The sequence below is a fragment of the Antechinus flavipes genome, chromosome 4 (genome assembly GCF_016432865.1).
Source record: "Antechinus flavipes isolate AdamAnt ecotype Samford, QLD, Australia chromosome 4, AdamAnt_v2, whole genome shotgun sequence".
NCBI classification, from domain to species: Eukaryota; Metazoa; Chordata; class Mammalia; order Dasyuromorphia; family Dasyuridae; genus Antechinus; species Antechinus flavipes.
In genome coordinates this window covers 357,806,880-357,826,667 of record NC_067401.1, presented here as the reverse complement: position 1 = coordinate 357,826,667, position 19,788 = coordinate 357,806,880, and the positions used below count along the sequence as shown (strand labels likewise).

Below are 19,788 nucleotides of genomic sequence, written 5' to 3'. Positions count from 1 at the left end.
CCATTTGGGGTTTTCTTGGCAGAGGCACTGGAGCAGTTTGCCTTTTCCTTCTCCAGCTCATTTTACAGTTGAAGAAACTGAGGCAAAAAGGGTTAAATGAATTGCCCAAGGTCACACATCCACATTTTGAATTCAGGAAGGTAGTCTTCCTGTTCACTGTACCACCTAGCTGCCTCATAGAAAAACAGATAAGGTGAAATTATGAAGCAAATTTTCTTCAATAATGCATTTTGTAATATATTATTAAATCTGAATTTTTATGGAAGTAATGACAGCATAGAATGTTACTTCTGATGTGGATTAGAATAACTGTTCACTTGTTTCCCATGAAGGACTTTTTTTTGGACCCAAGTCAACACTGCATTCACTACTAACTAATAATCTGTTCTATCTTTTCTGCAGTTTCTTCTAACTTCTTTGGATCTTCTTTAAGAGATGCTATAATGCTTCACAGTGATGAGTCTCAATTATTATAGAATCACAAGTATTTCATCAGGGCTATCACATCTTCTAACTTTATCTTTCTCTGATCCTCTAGGTCTATGATGATGGGAAGTATGTTTATCTTGTGATGGAGCTGATGAGAGGTGGGGAACTCTTAGACCGCATCCTCCGTCAGAAATATTTCTCAGAAAGGGAAGCTAGTGCTGTGCTCTGTACCATTACCAAGACTATGGACTACCTTCACTCCCAAGGAGTAAGTTTCTTGTTTTCTCCTGCATGATAGTTATGATAGTAAAGTTCATAATTTTAATAATAAAAATAGGAACAGTAAAAATGAATTTATGAAATCAGAATTAAGACGTTCCTTTAATTCCTAATTTAATTTAATTTAATTAATTAAATCAATACTTTAGAGAAATTTATTATTCTTCCACTAAATACACCTGTGTACAAGTGCCAAAGCATTCACATACGGTTATTTTTAGAGAGAAAGGCATTTCAGTACATCAATGATCAAATAGAAAGTAGGCTACTTGAGTGTAGCTCTCTATCTGCTACTCCACTCTCCCTCTCACATACTAAATACTTAATAAATGTATATCAAATGTTGAATGAATCTATGATTTTATTGATGGATCATTGAAGATCCAAGCCTTTACTTGAAGCCTTTGCAACTTGGTAAGATATATCATAATTTATGCCCCACTGGCATCATTTTCAGAAATTGAGCATCACTTCCATGACAGAAGGAAGCATTAGAGGACAACTCTAGGGGAAAGAAAGAAAAATAAACTAATTGAATTAAAGCTGAAGACTTGAAGATGTATCCTAGCAAGTTCATAATGGATGATGAAATGATCCCCCAAGGAAATTATATTAAAATCTTCATTAACTTGGTACTTTTAGACCTAACTAAATAAGGAAAAATGGGAGATATTCTACAGATGGCATTACTTAGCCATGGGAATGATGATTACATTATTGACAGTGGTAATTACCTATTTTCTCATCATTCCTGGGAAACAGATAATGCTGGGTAGTCAGGCTGTGTGTCCTTTATTCACTAAAACAAGTTTATGATTTCTTCAAGACCACATAATACTTATGTGTATAACTATTTAAAGGATAGAAAAAAACATTTGGTTTTGTCCTCAGTATAACCAGACTCCAGAACTAGTACTTGCAATGATGATGTGGTTGGTTTTCAGATTTTTTTATAATTAATAAAATGATGTAGTGGAAGTTAAAAAGAAGTCATCATTCTTCCATTGGGGCTTAGCTTAAACATGGACTCTGATTCCCCAATTCCCTCCTATTCCTCTTTACTTCTTGGATTCTCTCTTCGATTTTTTTAATAAGAGATTTGAGACATTCACATCCCTAGCCTACCTGAGGTTTACAGCATGTTATTACAGTAATCCTCTTTGCTTCCCTTCAAAAGAAATGGCTTTTCCACCTAAATATCTACCTTGCTTTAACATATCTCTTGGGCCTACCATCAGACCATGATATATGAAAGGTTGTCAGCTTAACCCAGCCCACTATATTTCCTTTTAATAAAATAGCTCATTGTGTCCTACCCTTTCTTCCTAGTGGGAATGTATTTATTTATTTCTCAAATGTTCACTATTAGGGCTCTTAATACTGGATTTTTGAAATTGAATGACAGATCAAAATGGCAGGGGGAGAAGGAAATTAGAAAAAGAGAATGAGAAGAAAGATGATAGATAAACTCTTCAAATAAGACAACAGCTTATTAGTTATAACTTCTCTACTTCCTGCTGAGATATCAGTTCAGAATGAACACATTCTACATAAATCCATCCCTTCTGGTTTTATTTAATCTTTTCCCCTTTTTCCCTTATCCCAGCTCCCGAATAACAAAGAATGTTTTATGTCTCTCCAGGTCGTTCATCGAGATCTGAAACCTAGTAATATTCTATATATGGATGAGTCTGGAAATCCAGATTCCATCAGGATCTGCGATTTTGGATTTGCCAAACAACTAAGGGCAGAGAATGGACTGCTCATGACACCGTGCTACACGGCTAACTTCGTGGCCCCTGAGGTCAGAACTCACAAACCATTAGAAAGATTTAACCATCTTTGAGAAAGTCACCAGCTTTTTCACATTTTCTCAAAACACACATATAAACATTATAGCCTTTAGTTTATTTTTCTGATAACAAAGATTCACTCAAAATATATTTGTAAACAAAAATTATAAAATCCTTTTTTTCCTCTTCATATCAGTGACAGTTTGAATCAAAAATCCTAGACCTGGAAGGGCTGTTAAAAATCAGTTATTCCAACCCTCTCATCTTATGGATAAGGAAGCTAAGATCTGGAGAGAATAGTAACTAGCTCAGGATGATGTAAGGTAATAAGTGATAAAGCTGAGATTGGAGCTCATATTCTTTGAAACCTGATGCTCTTTTCCCTATGCCCCAGTGGAATTAAGATCACGGATTGGGGATTTTTTTTTCCTAAGTCAGTCTCCATGAATCTCTCAGGTGAACTTACACCTAGCACTTCACATTTTTATTTTCCTGTTTTGAAATCTGAAAATGATCTCTCACTTCTTTCTGGTTAGCATGATCTTAATAGAAGATTTGGATGGTTACCGATTTGGTTTGGAATTAATTATAAGCAACTAATTTGCTTATATGCACATATATACATATATATGTATCTGTTTATATACTCATATCTGTTTTTCCTTAAAATGCAATATAGTATCTTGTCTAGAAATAAATAAAAAATTTCTTAAATGCAATGCCATAAGCACTAAAAATCCAAGGTAAAAAACTATATAATTTTTGTGGTGATTAATTTAATAGGAAATATCATATGTACATGAATAAATATGATACAAGGTCAAACTATAATAAGAACAAAAGAAATAGAGGAAGTATAATAATAGAATTCAGGTTGAGGGAGAGAGAGATGAAGCACTACATGGCTATCATACCGCGTGTATTTATTGAACATTAGATTTTTATTGGACATAATTTGCACCCTAATTCCTACTTCAAATTGCTAACTATAATAGAAAGGGCAGAGAGCAGACACTAAAATTAATAACATTAAAGATTCATAAAAACCTCAGATTGGCTAAATTGTCAGCAAAACCTGAAACTGAATCCTGAAAGCTGTTTTCTAAGAATTTTCCATGCCTTGGAGTTACAGGGTCTAGTAAGAGGAACCTGTAAGGAAGTTTTTTCTTCCTTTTCCAAGCTCTCATTCAACTCTTTTCAATTACCTTGTAATGTCAGTAATATGGCTCATGTAGGTTAATCAATGTCTTTAGGAATGCAGCTAAGCAGAACTATTAACTAGCTATTATTGTGTCTGAACAATTAAGGAGTATCTGGGTAGAAACTAGACTAGGATAGAATAAATAAACCCTGGCATATCACAGAGCTGCTTCTGAAAGGGAGAAAGTATGCATGCCCCAGGTCCAAACCATCATCCTGTTGGGATGGTGGACAGAAGGTCCAGAAAGAAAGAGTAAGGGAAGAAAAACACACTCCAGGACAATATTTTGGGATCCTTCAAAAATTTTCACCCTGAGTTATAAAAACATGGGTGCCTTACCCTAGTTATAGTTTTAGAGGCAAACATGAGAGAATCAGAAAAGGAGAAAATAGTCAGAGGCTGAGATCACTAATGGATGATAAAAGCTAATAGCTAAAAATTTCAGTTAGCATTTCTGTAATGCTTTAAGATTTGCAAATGCTTAGCATATATTACCTCATTTGATCCTCACAACAATTCTATGAGATGCTATTCATATTCCCATTTTGTAAATAAGGAAACAGAGGCAGAGGGAGGTTAAATTATGGACTCGAGTCATACAGCTGTCAAGGGTTTAAGACAAGGTTTGAACTAAGGCATCCTTCCTTGGAACTTGCTGAATGAAAATACAAAAGAAGAGAAGGGAAAAGGATATGGAGGGAACATCAACGATAAATTAAAACATCAAGTCAAAACACTCAGAAATGTGAACAAAAATGTTATCAACTCTCCATTATATATAGAAAGTACAAATACTGCCGATTTAATCAATAATAAGGATATTTTTAAAAGCATGTGTTTTAGGTGATTTATACCAACGAAAAGCTAACATTCCTCTGGGTTATTTGCTTTTCCTCATCTACATTTGTTTCCACGTGGTTCCTTTGTTAAGTAGAGCTATTCATTTTGGAAACCCTCTATTATGACACTAGTAAAAGAGATGGCAAATGACTGAGGAAGAAAGAGCACGCCTGCCACCTAACGGAGAAATGGAGCTCTTTCCTAACATCAATTAATTAAGGTGGGGAAACAAGAAAGCTACTGAGATTGGCTATTGATAAGATTTGTGAAACCTACTAAATGGGACTCAGCAGTAAAAGCAAGTGAGAAGTTGATATGAGGTTATCCAAGAACCTCCTTTGGTAATGTTTTCTGTGATCATGCTCAAACAAATAAAAGATTCTCTTATGAATATGAATTTTTAGTCAATATTCACATGTTTTTTCTTCTTGTTTATATGACTATAAGGATATAAAAGGAGATTGTAGCACTTTTGTTCTGTATCACAAATCATCAATATTCTTCAGCCATGTCAATTGTGTTGTAAAGGGAAGTCAAGATTTCAAAGCCTCCCCCTGTATCATGATCCTCATCCCATCTTACTTATTGACCTCGTTCAAGTTAGATTTTTCCAGGACTAGAACATTAATTAATTATCTCTTTTTTCCTCCCCATAGGTTTTGAAACGCCAGGGCTATGATGCAGCTTGCGATATCTGGAGCTTAGGGATCCTTTTATATACAATGCTGGCAGGGTAAGCAAACACCTTCCTTGGCAGGGAGTAGCAGGCTGGAGTGCACGTGACAGGAGGGTGTGGGGGCTGATTTTTAGTAGGGCTTGGGCTTGAAATTATTGCAAAACCAGCGTCTACACACCTCTCCTAGGCTCTTGCCTCTTCTTTCTTCCCAGACAACACATTCACACATACACTAAAGCCCTTTGGAGGCTGAATCCCACCCTCTTTTCTTCTTCTTCCCTCCTGTACCCTATCCAACCCATAACTATAGCAACAGAAGAATAAGGAACTGGAACTTTGGCCCCTTACTTTTTAAAGTAAATTTTCCCAAATGATGATAGGATTTAGACCTGAAAGCTCAGATATCACCTAGATCCCCAAGTTCTTAATCTGAAGTCCATAAATTTTCTATAATGTTTTTGATAAGTATATTTTAATATAAATTCTTAATTTTTTTGGTCATTGAAAAACATTATTCTGAGAAGAGGTTCACCAGATTGCCAAAGGATTTCATCACATACATACACACGTATGTTAAGAATTTCTCATCTAGCCCAACCTGTTCATTCTACAAATGGGGAAACTGAGATCCGGCAGTTGAATCTGATGACCTGATCAAGATCATACTAGTAAAGGGGAAATTATTGTTGAGTTGTTTTTCAGGCATGCCCAACTTTTTGTCACCCTATTTGGGATTTTCTTGACAAACATACTGGAATGGTTTGCCATTGTCTTCTCCAGCTCATTTTACAGATGGGGAAACTGAGGCAAACAAGGTTAAATGATATTCCTGGGGATCATACAGCTAAGAAGTGTCTAAGGCCATACTTAAACTCATGAAGATGAGTCTATCTGATTTCAGACCCATTATTCTATGCACTATGGCACCATCCTAGCACACAAGGAATAACTATAATCTCTTCCAAAAGCCTTCTGACAAAATGCCAGGCTGCGTAACAGGACGCCATTCTAAATTTCCTATCAATTCACTTGAGAGTATCAGTTGAGGGTTCAATTAAATAATCTCCATGTCTCCTTACAACTCTAAAACTCCATGACCCTATGACATTTTTTCTTTAACTTTTTTCAATCTTTGGAGATGTGGATCAAGTTAAAAATCCTATAAACAAAGCACTTGGACTAACAACTTCTATGTTGCACATGCACAAAAATATTTCAGTAGAGCAAAAGAAATGAAATTAATTCATCCTCAAAAATACAAAGTTTGTCTTACAGTGGTCTCTCTCATCAATTTTCCTTGTATCATGCTTATTTCTGTCTATGTCATTAGACACAATAAAACTTGAGCTCCTTGAGGGCAATAACTGTTCAGTTTATATCTTTATAGCCTGTAAAGGTGAGTCATATAACTAGGTAGCACAATGAATAGAACACCAGAACTAAAATCAGGAAGACTCATCTTTCTGAGTTCAAATCTGCCCTCAGACATTTACTAGCATTGTGACCTTGGGCAAGTCACTTCACCCTTTGCCTCCGTTTCCTCATCTGGAAAATGAGTTGAAGAAGAAAATGGCATATCTCTGTCAAGGAAACCCCAAATAGGTCACAAAGAATCAAATATGACTGAAAAATGACTGAACAATAACAAAGTCCCAGCCCTTATCTCTGCCTCTCACAAAGCCACCTAATAAATAATTAATAAAATAGGATCATATAAACCAAAGCTTGGGTCCTAGATCATATTTTTAGAATTCCTAAATTAGACTAGTGAATTGAATGGCAGAAATTATGGTTTTTCTGCTTGACTCTTAACTAAAATGATCCTCAGCATATAACAATCTCTTCTCCCATTTTCATCATGTGTAAAATGTAAGTATTCAACTTTACATCGAAATAAGGTGTATCAAAGAAAATCAGGTTGAGTTTATATGCCAGCAAGTAGTAATCTGATCTGCCACAAAGGAAAATGGAGAAATGATTCCTTTAAAAAATGGTTCTTTTTAATAATACGGGGTCCTGTTTTTCAATACCAAACATCTCAAAATATGGAAAGGAACTCTGTTACACTAAGTTTATTCATATCACAGGTTCACTCCTTTTGCAAATGGGCCAGACGATACCCCTGAAGAAATTTTGGCAAGAATTGGCAGTGGGAAATATGCACTTTCAGGAGGAAACTGGGATTCTGTATCTGATGCTGCAAAAGTAAGTGAAAACTTTGTGTACCTACCTGAACAGGTTAGAAGTGTTTCATTAACAAGTTTCTTTATGATAATAAAAATAATGACAGTGTTTATATAGTATTTACTATCTGCCAGGTACTGTGCTAAGGGCTTTACAATTATTATCATTTACTGGAAGATGGGTGCTATTATTTCCCCCGTTTTACTGCTGAAGAAACTGAGGCAGACTGAGGTTAAGTGACTTGCCCAGGCTCACACAGGTAGTAAATGTCCAAGGCAACATACATAGACACATACATACATACATATATATGCATATTGTACATGTGGGGATTAAAACTATCCCACTTAAAAGAGACTAAGACAGAGCACTGAGCCAATGGCATTTTATTAAAAGGTCTATGGTCCTCTCCAATGAAATGGACTTCAGATCTTCCTCATTATCTGAGATGCCTCCTCCTTCCAGGGCTCTATTTTTATTGGACTAGTTGTCCAGCCAGTCCAGAACAGCTAGGCCAAATATACAACAATTCCATTGATTGACATGTGATAATAAGCTAAAATAAGCAAAATACTATGTCAGCAGGATCACAAGTTGGATGAAGCAAGGAACATCTCCATATAAGATGGACCGGTTTCTCATTAGCATGAGCAGAAGGAAATGGAACAAGCTATCACAATCAGTGATCAAAGTGGTCATAAGATGATCATCTGTTCCTATTGGACCGGTGATTGGTCTGGAGATACAGAAATATTTTAGGGCACTTTCCATATAGCTGTGAACTCTGCCCTGCTGGGGTTGGTCACAATGACAAGGAAAAACTAGAGGGGAAGGTCTTTAGTTAACTTCCTATAGTTAAGCAAGTGAACTTAGAATCTGCAGCTCTGGGGTCTTATCTATAGAACTTTAATATGATTCTATCAAATTGATTAATACTAAAAATTATTAATACTGATTGGAATAGAGTTGGGGTATAAATGAATTATTTTTCTCATGAACATGAATGGATAAATGCCTAATTACTCAGGGCATTAGGATATGATAATTTTAAATGGCAATAAATCCTTTCCAGACTGTTGTCTAATCTCTTGTGGGCCCATCTCACTTTTTCCACACTTCACAGTTGAAACTATTGTTAATTGACGTCAATCAGTTCATATACAATCAAAGAATATCTCATATAGTATATCACAGTTAAGTAGAAGAGCACATAGAGGATTGGATGTGAACTCAAGAACAGCTGAGTTTAAGTACTACCTCAGATACTTTCTAGCCATGGGAACATGGGCAGATTCCCTGGACTTGAGTTTCCTTACCATAAAAGGAAGATAATAGTACCTATCTCACAGGAATGTCAGTAGAATCAAATGAGATTAGAGATAGATAGATAGATAGATAGATCAATAGAGAGATAAAAGCTATTTGCAAACTTTGTAATGTTATACCAAAGTTAGTTATGATGATCATGATCATTATTATGATATAAGATAAGATGTAAGATATCTCTGCCATTATCGGGGACTTATGTAATAAGTAGAACTTGGGTCAGGTTTTAAAGGATGAATAAGTTTTGCCTAGATGATGATAATTTGTGTTATTTTACTGTTTGAATAGAGAACATTTGTTAATATTTTTGTTGTTGCTCAGGCATTTTCTGTTTTATTCATGACTCCATTTGGGATTTTCTTGGCAAAGATCCTAGAATAGTTAGTTTGCCATTTCCTTCACCAGCTCATTTTATAGATGAGGAAACTGAGGTAAACAAGGTTAGGTGACTTGAACAGAGTCACATAGCTAGTACTTTTAGAGGCCTGATTGAATTCAGGTCTTCTTGACTCCAGGCCCAGCATTCTGTCCACTGTGCCATCCAACTTCCCTAACATGTTACAGGATGCAAAAAGCTTTCAAGGATTATCGCATTTGATCCTCACAATAATCCCTTGAGTTAAGTGAAACTAGAAGCTAAATGACTTGCCCAAGATTGCTAAAACTCAGCCACATGTCTTTAGACAACAAGCTTCTGATGCCCTTTCCAATTCTGAGACTCGGCACTAGACTTAGAAGTCAGGAAATTTCTAACATTCCCTCACTTGTGCAATCTTGAACAAGATATCTACATTCCAAGTTAAGAAAATGGAAATAAAAATCTTGCTTTTAGCTATCTTCTTCAAGATATTTTCAAAAATTTAGACTCTAAGAAATGAAAAGGAATTTTGAATTCTTTGGACAAAAGACAACATGGAAATAAAAAGTATTGTTATTCATTATATACTAATTCACAATACAAAGTATATTCATTTATAAATTATTTAAAGATATTATTTTAAAGCTTTTTATTTTCAAAATATATGCATAATTATCAACATTCATCCTTGCAAACTCTTGTGTTCCGAATTTTTTCTTCTTCCCCCTAACTCCCTCCCTTAGATGGTAAATAATTGAATGTATGTTAAACATGCATAATTCTTCTATACATATTTCCATACTTATGCTGCACAAGAAAAATCAGATCAAAAAGGAAAAAAATGAGAAATAAAACAAAAAACAAGCAAACAACAAAAAAAGTGAAAATACTATGTTCTGATCCACACTCAGTCCCCACAGTCCTCTCTCTGAATGCAGATGGCTCTCTCTATATCATAAGATTATTAGAACTGTTTGGTTTCCTCATTGCCTACTCTAATTCCTTTCATTTCTTTCTCGACTCTTATTGCAGAGGCTAGTGTTTCTAATAAAATATTGAATAATAATGGTGATAGTGGGCAACCTTGCTTCACTCCAGATCTTACTGAGAAAGGTTCCAGTTTTTCCCCATAAGATCATTAGAACTGGATTGAATCACCTCACTGGTGAAAAGAGCAAGCATCAGAATTGATCATATATTTAAAGATATTATTAAAGTGACTTTATATTTTACTTAACTTTTAAAATTTATCATTGACTATTCCCATTTCGTGGGAATTCTTGCATCTCCTTGATTAGTTATTAAAGACAGATCTCCGTGTTTAAATAAATATTGAGGATTTAATGTTTGTTATTTAACAACTATAAGAAAAAGCATGGTAGTTGAATTCAGACATATCAGATATGCCATATATCACTACTTCCACAGTTATACTTCTCATGTGAATAAAATTTATTCTCTTGATTTTTATTAGCAATTATAATCATTGATGAATTGTGGTGCTTTAAAAGCATGAATATATTTGGCTTACTTGAATTGCTATATAGTTCATTAACTGCGAAAGTGACTAGTTTCTATCTGTAATGATATTTACTATGTCAGACATGGATCTATAAATCAAACATATTTGTTTTTCTATAATATTGGGAAATTTACAAGAATTATTTTATGTATCAACTTTCTGATCTTAATTGCTTTACAAAATATCTGCATAATGGTTGCCAACTGAAGTTTTTTTTTTATCATATGTACATTTTTTAATACTAAAGAGTTCATTATCAATCTATAATGAGATAATCCATGAGAAAGAAAGACAATTAGTATAGCTTCTCCTTTTCTTTTCTCATAGTATTCCCTCTCTTTTTCCATCACAGGATGTTGTATCCAAGATGCTTCATGTGGACCCCCATCAGCGCCTGACTGCAGTCCAAGTTCTGAGACATCCGTGGATCGTAAACCGGGACTACTTATCTCAAAACCAGCTCAGCAGACAGGATGTACACCTAGTGAAGGTAGAATTTTAAAATCATAGAATATTAGAGCTGGTCAAAGACCTTAGGAATATCTTCCAGTATAATACTCTCCCCAATATTTTACAAAAATAGAGAAAGAGCCCCAAGGGAAGTAAAACTATTTATCCAGAGTCGTGGCTATTTTGCAGCAAAGCTGAAACAATAGGGCAAGTTACCAAACTCCAAGTCCAGAGCTTTGTTAACTAAACTTCTCTCAAAGTAAAGGATATTCAAAAAGTATTTATCTACTGTATATGAGGCAAAAACTATTTTGATGTAACAGATGGCCTTAGAGAGTGAGGAAAACCTGGGACCTGATTTTAAAATATTAGCTATTTAGCCATGGATGAATTAATTAAGCTCTTATTGTCATGAGGCAACTCTTTAAAGAAGACATGCTGATCTGCCTGGGAGAGCAAGCTTCCACATTCATAGTTTCCAGTCCCAGCTTCCTTCCCCCAATCTCCCAACCCCCAATCCTCCCAAAAAATACAATGCAGGAAACTGTGCTAAGTGTTGAAGGACTGGAAAGAGAACAGGGGAGGGGAAGTGAGGAAAGGGTAGAATAGAAGAAGGGAGGGGGAGGGAAGGGAAAGAGAAGGGATCATACAAAGGCACAAGAAATATAAAGCCAAATTCTAGGATAATATAGTCTGCTTTGGCTAGAACATAGATTGTGTGAAAGGGAGTAGAAAAGGCAAAGTAAGATTGGAGGAGGGGCAGAAATAGGAGTAGTCTTGCGAAGCAAAGAAAAATCCTATCCTGGTAACTCCTGCTTTTCAAACAATTAAAAGAGACAAAAAAATTAAAAATAAATGTAAACAGAGATAGATAGAAAGAAAGAATAAAAACACACAGAGAGGGCATTGTATAGGAATCAGTTCTTACATTTGTTAAGGACATATAATGGTACAGTCAGAGTCTTAAACCTTACATTTTTAGGTCATTATTCATATACTCAACATCTCTATCAAATTTGTCACATGAATGTAGTGGAGATTACTGAGAAGTAAACCTTCCTCTTTAATAAGATTATTCCACGTCCCCTTTTTTCCTTTTTAAACAAGATATTACAAACATTAAAATAAAGGCACTTCAAAGACATGCATATGTGAATATATATGTATGTATGTGTGTATATACATATACATATATATATTTTTTAAAAACATAAAAACAACTGGGATTCACACTGACAAAGCTGCCATGCCTTTTCTCAGCAATAATGTAATCTTCTTAGGGAAAATGAAAAAGGAGGGCCCAGGCATTGCCTTCTAGCCTATTAATTTTGCTTACTAATGATGAAACTAATAAGAACAAAAAAAAAAAGAATTATTGAGGGAGTCTGCAGTCAGGGAATACTTGTTCCCTCAGAGCCCCATTAAAAATGTGCTTCCCAACTAATATCTAGTGAGCAAATGAATATCAGAGTTTTCTTTTGCTAGGAACAGCTCTGCTGCTTCGAAGCAAAGATAATGTAATGAGGAACAGAGTAGGAAAATAAACAAATTTTTAAATCTCCTGAAAATTTCTCACCTAGTAGATTTTCCCAGATGATTCCATTTATGGTCTTGGTTTTGCATTTCCCTACTACCCAATCCCATCGGTCTCCATGCTTTTGCATTCCCTATCTTCCATCTCTAGAATGCTCTCCTTCCACAGTTCCACTTCTCAGGACTCCTGATTTCCTTCTGGATTTACTACAAAGGCTACTTTCTTCAAGAGGGCTTTCCTGATCTTGCCAGTTCCCATCTAATATTATTTTGTATCTACTCCATATGCATCTTTATGTACCTATTTGGGTAGCTCAGTGGTGCAGTGGATGGAGTACAGGGCCTGAAATCAGAAAGATTTATCTTCCTGAGTTCAGATATGGCCTCAGACACTTACTAGTTGTATGACCCTGAGCAAACCACTTTATCCTATTTGCCTCAGATCCTCATCTGTAAAATGAGCTGTAGAAGGAAATGGCAAACTATTCTAGTATCTCTGCCAATTAAACCCCAAAAGGGATCACAAAGAGATGAACATGACTGAAAAAAAAACTGAACAATAAATCTGTTTATATGCAAGTTGCCTTCCTTATGAGTAAACTCCTTGAGAGGAACATTGTTTTGCCTTTCTTTATATTCCCAGCTCAGTGCTTGGTATATAGTAAGACATTATAATCCAGCAATTATTTCCTTTTAAATAGGGAAAACTTATAAAACATTTTAAAAGTTTTCCTTGCATGATTCTTTGTTTTACCCTCCCTTATAAAATATATTGAAAAAGGTTACATATTCTGAGGTTAGTATGCCTTGTAAAGCAAGGCCACATTTAGCAAACTTTATTTTAAAAGAGTCTGATTATAATATAAAAGATCATGGGACTTTTAGCTGGAGTGGACAATTAAAAATTATTTATTCCTACTTTAACATATTTAACATGTATTGGTCAACCTGCCATCTGGGGAAGGGGGTGGGGGAAAGGAAGGGAAAAATTGGAACAAAAGGTTTTGCAAGGGTCAGTGCTGAAAAATTACCCATGCACATCTCTTGTAAATAAAAAGCTATAATAATAAAAAAAGATAATGGGAAATAAGATCTAGGGGGAAAATCATTTATTCCAATCTTGTCACCTTATAGAGAAAACTGAAATCCAGAGAGATCATAAAATATGCCATTGTTCTTGTAGGTAATGAGTAACAGAATTAATATTCTAATAGGGTTCTTCTGACTTGATATGCAATGCCCTTTACATTGTAAGATTGAGGGGACTGAAGGAAAAAAACTGCAATTCTTTTTTGTCCTCACAAGAGACCTTACTGTTAGTATCTGCATTCTGACTTCATTTTCATTAAACCCAAGACTTTATTGGCAAGAAAAGCATCTTCTTATAGACATGCAAAAAGTTTATCTTCACCTAATCTAAATTATCCCATTAGTACTAATAGCTCACATTTATTGAGTACTTCAAAATTTACAGAAGACTTTTCTAAGAACTCTGTGAGGGAGATAGAGACATGATACCTGGTTTAAAGTGTCTGAAGGTATTCGTTGTCTTTAGCCCAAGAGGGCACAACCAATAGAAATGAGTAGACAGATATCAGCTTGATATAAGGGAAAACTAGCCCCTATTTATACATGATATTATTATAGAGTTTTAAAATTCTTTATAAATATCATCTCATTTGATCCTCCCAACAATGCTGTGAGGTAGGTATTATTTATCTTCATTTTACAGATAAGAAAATTGAGGCAATCAGAGGTTATGTGATTTGTCCAGGTAGCCAAAGCTAGGAAGTGTCTAAGACCAAGTAATAATAAAAGAAGAAAAATAATCAGAACTCCAAGTGTAGATTAGGGTGCCTTCCCAAGTAACTTCTCCTCCCTAGGTAGTTGTTGTCACTAGTTAGAGTTACAGTGTATCCAACTATGGCTGATCCAACCTTGGAACAGAAGCTAGGAATGCTCTGCCACAGATCGGACACAAATAGTCCATTTGGACATTTGGGGAAGCTTCTGTAACTTTGCACATCTCACATTTCTTCTGGGATAATTCGCTTCTGCTTTGCTCATAGAGCACAGCACTTTCTCTGATGAAGGCACACCATGCTCAGCAGTCCTGTGCCAGTGTTTCCCATGTCATACAATTGATTCTAAAGTTCACTTCTGGTCAAGGATTTTGCAAAAGCATTCTGGATCAGATATAATGACTTGTTTTTGCAACCTATGAGGTTCTGTGAAACCTCCATGATATAATTAGAATTAATATTTGGAATGATTTAATTACTTGCTAATTACATAACTAATAAATAGCAGGTTCAGAATCTAAAATTTTTCTGAATATAAATCTAGTGTTCTTTCGGCAAAACCCAATCACCTAAGAACAACTCAGGAAGAAAAATGGTAGTTTGCTTTACACACAGATTTCTTTCACAACTGTGTTGTCATAGCCTCAGGAATGTTGAGGGAAGGGGGGTTAAGTATTTTTCTTGAAGATTTACTGTTAGTCATTATCCAGCATCCTCTAGCTATCCAGTGGAACAGCCAGTTCTAAAGTTATATCAAGGATTTAAGACAACTCTTGGTCAGTTCTCTAAAATAGCACAGAGCAATTCAAAACAGCAATCCACAAAGTTGGCAAAATATAGTTGTTTCTAATGAATATTTTTCTCTAAGCTAAGGATTACCCAATTACTCAGATAAACTCAGTTCCACAAACAGATCTTGATAGTCCAAACTCACCCACTAAGTTAAAACTGGCCCACCTTCAGCAGTTCAAAGAACGAATCATCCAATCAATATGCATATTTGTTGGTCATGATACATGGATCTATTATCACCCTACTCATCCCTTTGAGAAGGAAGAACAACAACTAACTAGGTTAGTTGCCTAGTTGACAACTAAGCAAAGTAGAGATGGAATCACAGAGGAATGTTAATAATTGAATTTTTTTCCCTAGATTCTCATCTTTTTTTTTTCTTTATATATTGCCTTACAGGGCGCAATGGCTGCCACTTACTTGGCTTTAAACCGAACCCCTCAGGCACCAAGGTTGGAGCCTGTATTATCCTCCAACCTGGCTCAACGAAGGGGCATGAAGAGACTTACTTCAACAAGGTTGTAGCAGAAGAACAAGAACACCTACTCACAAATCCTACAGCTCCTCCCCGGAGAGGTCCATCTTTGTTACTCAGCTCCTGGACTCTTGGGTACCGTACATGAGCATTGCAGGAATGACCAGAAGTCCAAAAACAAGGCAGCACTCTCCCTTGGCTCTTTAAATTTCCTTTTCCAGCCCTGAACAGGACTCTGATTTAATGACTTCTCAAAGCTGTGCTGTGCCAACATTACCAACTGCTCTTCCTTATTCCCAAGTAAAACCAAATGAATTAATTTCCTCAGAATCATTCTAAAGCTCTTTGAGATTCTATGAGAACCTGTAAATGCCTATATTAGTTTTATTATTTTCATCAAAATAATTTTTAAAGTGTTTGAAAGAGACACTTTTTAATTGAAAGGCCAATGATCTGAGCCCACAATTTGCTGCCTTATCAGCTAATATGCATAGAATGAATAATAATTTTTAAAAAAAACAACATTGTCCAATACATCAATCCATCGATGTTTATTTCCAAAAGGGCAAAGCTATGGAAGTATTCCTCTAAGACTTCCAGTTGGCAGGATAGTGCCATGTGCATTTTGTTATCTAGGGGTAGACATTTGTTTGCATTCAGAGAAACCCAAGGTATTATTTTTCCATCTGCTCTCCTTCCATTTTGATTGAGGTGATTTATAATGTCCCTCTTTCTCTTTCCAGATTGAAAGGAGAGAAAAAAAAGCCTATCCAAGACACAAATGAGGCCACCAAGATAGTAATACTTTGGCCTTCATGTACAACTTTCACTAAAATAAAGAAAATAAATTCCTTGGGAAGAGGCATGGGAAAAACCTATGTTTCCTCCCAATTTTCTTACTTCCATAACCCCTTAGTTCCTAGTAGACAAAAAAGACAATTAAAGATTTAGGAAGAGCTTTGATTTTTCATTCCCTATAAGATAATTTTCCGCTCCCTATGCTTTATAAAAGCAGTACACTTGCTGTTTGCTTTCATTTTCAGCTCTAAGAAAAAACTGTGACTATTGAGAATATTGAGCTCTGATATCCCTGCTCCAGATTCTGTTGGCTGAGTTAATGCCTCTCAAGTCTAACTGGAATCAGGAAGTATACCATTCAGGCCTTCCACTCCCTTGCCCTAAAGAAGCAGGGAGGGAGGTAAAGGGAGACAGAGCAAGAGGATGCATTAACAGTAGTGATGCACTTTTTAGGAACTGTGTTTTTGTGTTGAATGTTATGTTTCTGTTGGGTAGGTCTATTTTTAAATCACTGTTTGACATTTTAATAATTTAAATGCTATTTAAATGTTTGACTTGATGTGCTGTGCACATGGGGAGGAGGGTGGCAGCTAAGGGTGGGGGGAAGGGTGAGGGTAGGAGCTTCGATGTGCTGACCTTTGCCAAATCAAACAATGCTGTGAAATGAAAATCACCTGGCAAAAAACCCAGCACCAATCGGCAGTTGTTGGGAAAGTAGACCTAAGTGTTATTTCATCTCCCTAAGGATCCCTGTGGACCCCACTTAATCCAGTGTGTTCTTAGTCCAGTAACTCTGCTCAGCAGAGTTGCAAAAGAAAGTAGTTTAACTGTTATTCCATCTTGTCTTTTTTTTTTTCTGTATAATTCACTGAGGACAAACAATCTATTTGGTAGTAACTATGAAAAAATCCAAGTTAGATAGTGCATGCAACATTTCTTCTGAGCTTGATGGTGGACCTCCGTGTAATTTCATGTAAATGACACCATTTATTTCATTTCACCTCCTTCCTTTTCCCCTTCCCACTTACGTTCCATCTAACTCCATCATCAAGGTATGTGCCAAGTTCAGAAAAAAGATGGCTCATGCCGATTACTTTCTGAGCTTGAAAAATAAACCTACTTAATAAATAATCTTGTTAGATTTCATTGTTTATAAATTACAAACAAAAGCATTCAAGTCATTTCGTATGTTCCCATATCTTCTATTATTCTCACAAATTATTTGTCATTTCTTCAATGGGCGATTAGACAGAGAAACTTGGGTATTGGTTGATGATTTTTCCCCCTGCTTCAAAAAAAAAGGAAGATAGCAGATCTCAGCCTCCAGTGTCTCTCTCTATGTTGGTCCTAAAGTTGATGTCTGTTTCTTTTGTTATTGAAGATTTTCAAGATTCCTTGGCTGTTAAACAAGTGATTTTTGTCACTTCACTTAGGGATTTTAAAAGAGTTGAAGCAGGAAACAATGAACAATGTAGCACCATTCAGAGATGGTGAAAGCAAGTTCCATATGTATGTGCTGTAAACTATATCGGTTAAAAACTTTTTTTTAATTCATGCAAATTCATGTATCTTTATACACTGAAATGATCTCAGAGGCATTAATATAGTCTGCTACTTCTATAGCATATAAGCATAGTCTGCTTAATACTACTTTGTTAATCAGTATATTCTAAATTGGTTAATTTGTATCAACAGAAGGAAACAACCTGTTAGAACAACTGCAAAGTAGGTATTAGATTCTGTTATAACCAAATCCAATTGGATGGCTAGAAAGCACATAAGGTTTTTGAAACTTTTATTCAAAGTAAATAAATACTTAAGCTCACTCAACAGAAAGTCAGAGAAGATTTTCTCTTCCTCTTAGCAATGGGCACCCTACACACCAAATGGTTTAAATGCAGAAAAGGGTGACTAGTTAAGTCCATTTATAAGCACAAAAGCAGTACTGGCCTTCTTATACCAGAGTAGTATTTTCTTTTATCTTTAGCATACCTTTAAAAAAAATCAAAACAACTATTTCATTTAATTCCAGCAAAAAATTAGCCCATGCAGACAGTATCAGCCCCAAATCAAGAAAGAGGCCAAAAACAAAAACAAAACAAAACAAAAAGATAGGAAATTTTCTTATCCATAAGTAGATGCTTAACATTTTTTAAACCTTTTTACATGTATTATTTTTACATAAATGATAGTACTTAAAGTTAAGCCAGTATTGTTCATTAAATGTGGTATTTTCCTTAAAATTGCACAATGGGATTTTACCTTCTATTTTATTGATTGTTAAAACACATCATAAGGACTGCATTAGCATTCCACTCTATTTCTGAGATGGTTCTATGTAGCCCTCCCTGCCTCTCACCTTTCAGTGTAATAAAAATTCTCAGGAGGAACAAGATGAGAATATTTACCATTTCAGAAGGCCAGGAATCAGATGGCAATCAGTGCTTTTAGGCTCACTTTTAACTAGTAGGTCAAACAATGGAATCTCTGGACATATGTATGTGTGTGTTAATTAGTATTTAACAGCTTTTCTACCTAGATACCATGACCCAGCACTTTGTTTACAGGTTCAGTATCTATGTTTACAAATCATTTTTATGTTCACGCTTTCTATTTTATTTGAAATGAGCAGTCACTGTACAGATATTTATTACGCTTTCCAGAGTTTTCTGAATAGATTTTTTTTGAATAAACATGGGTTTTTGAAGTGTAATATTTTTATAGCATAACAACCTTTGGACTTTCTATATTGCTCCCAACAATGGTCTGTGGATAAGCTTCTTGCTACCTTTCCCCTCGCACTGTTTTCAGTGCTGCTGCTGGCATCAGCTGCTGTGATGTAGCATCCTCAAGAGGTAGATGGTACTGTATTGTGAAACTGTCTGAACTAAGAACTGTGTGTGCGTGTGAGTGTGTGTGTGTGTGTGTTTGCAGGTGTGAGAAGCCCAGTTGCATGATGAGGGACACTGGTAGAATATAATGAACCGTCGGACTGTACAGTGGGGCAAGAGCTTACAGGGGCAGGCTGCTGGGGAGAATCCTCATTGTATCCTTCTTCTGTACTCTGCCATTTTGGCTCGGCATGCACATCCCTTCTTTATAAAGAAATAAAGCAAAATTCTATGCTGTTTGTTTTGGGCTATCTGCATTCTTTTTACACTTGGCAAACACGTAACCAATCTGTGTCCCCAAGCATGCTTAAAAACACACCGTTTTATTTTGCCCTCTTTAGCAACATTATCAGGAAGAGCTTCTAGAGGAAGGGATCTTACTTCTTAAGGCAACTGAGTGAAGTCTTCTCAGAAAAGTTTCTAAATAATTGAAGAAAAT

At 35.6% G+C, this 19,788-nt stretch overlaps 1 protein-coding gene across 2 annotated transcripts in view; it reads left to right on the top strand.

Annotated features, from left to right (window-relative positions):
• RPS6KA2 (ribosomal protein S6 kinase A2) overlaps window positions 1-19,588 on the top strand; it is a 525,834-nt gene extending 506,246 nt beyond the window's left edge. For both annotated transcript variants that reach the window (XM_051998093.1, XM_051998094.1), the window contains 6 exons: window positions 539-697; window positions 2,351-2,512; window positions 5,199-5,275; window positions 7,306-7,423; window positions 10,961-11,098; window positions 15,585-19,588. In XM_051998093.1, the coding sequence (XP_051854053.1) occupies window positions 539-697; window positions 2,351-2,512; window positions 5,199-5,275; window positions 7,306-7,423; window positions 10,961-11,098; window positions 15,585-15,710 (780 nt within the window). In that variant the 3' untranslated portion in view covers window positions 15,711-19,588. The remainder of the gene's footprint in view (window positions 1-538; window positions 698-2,350; window positions 2,513-5,198; window positions 5,276-7,305; window positions 7,424-10,960; window positions 11,099-15,584) is intronic.
• Window positions 19,589-19,788: the final 200 nt, after the last annotated feature.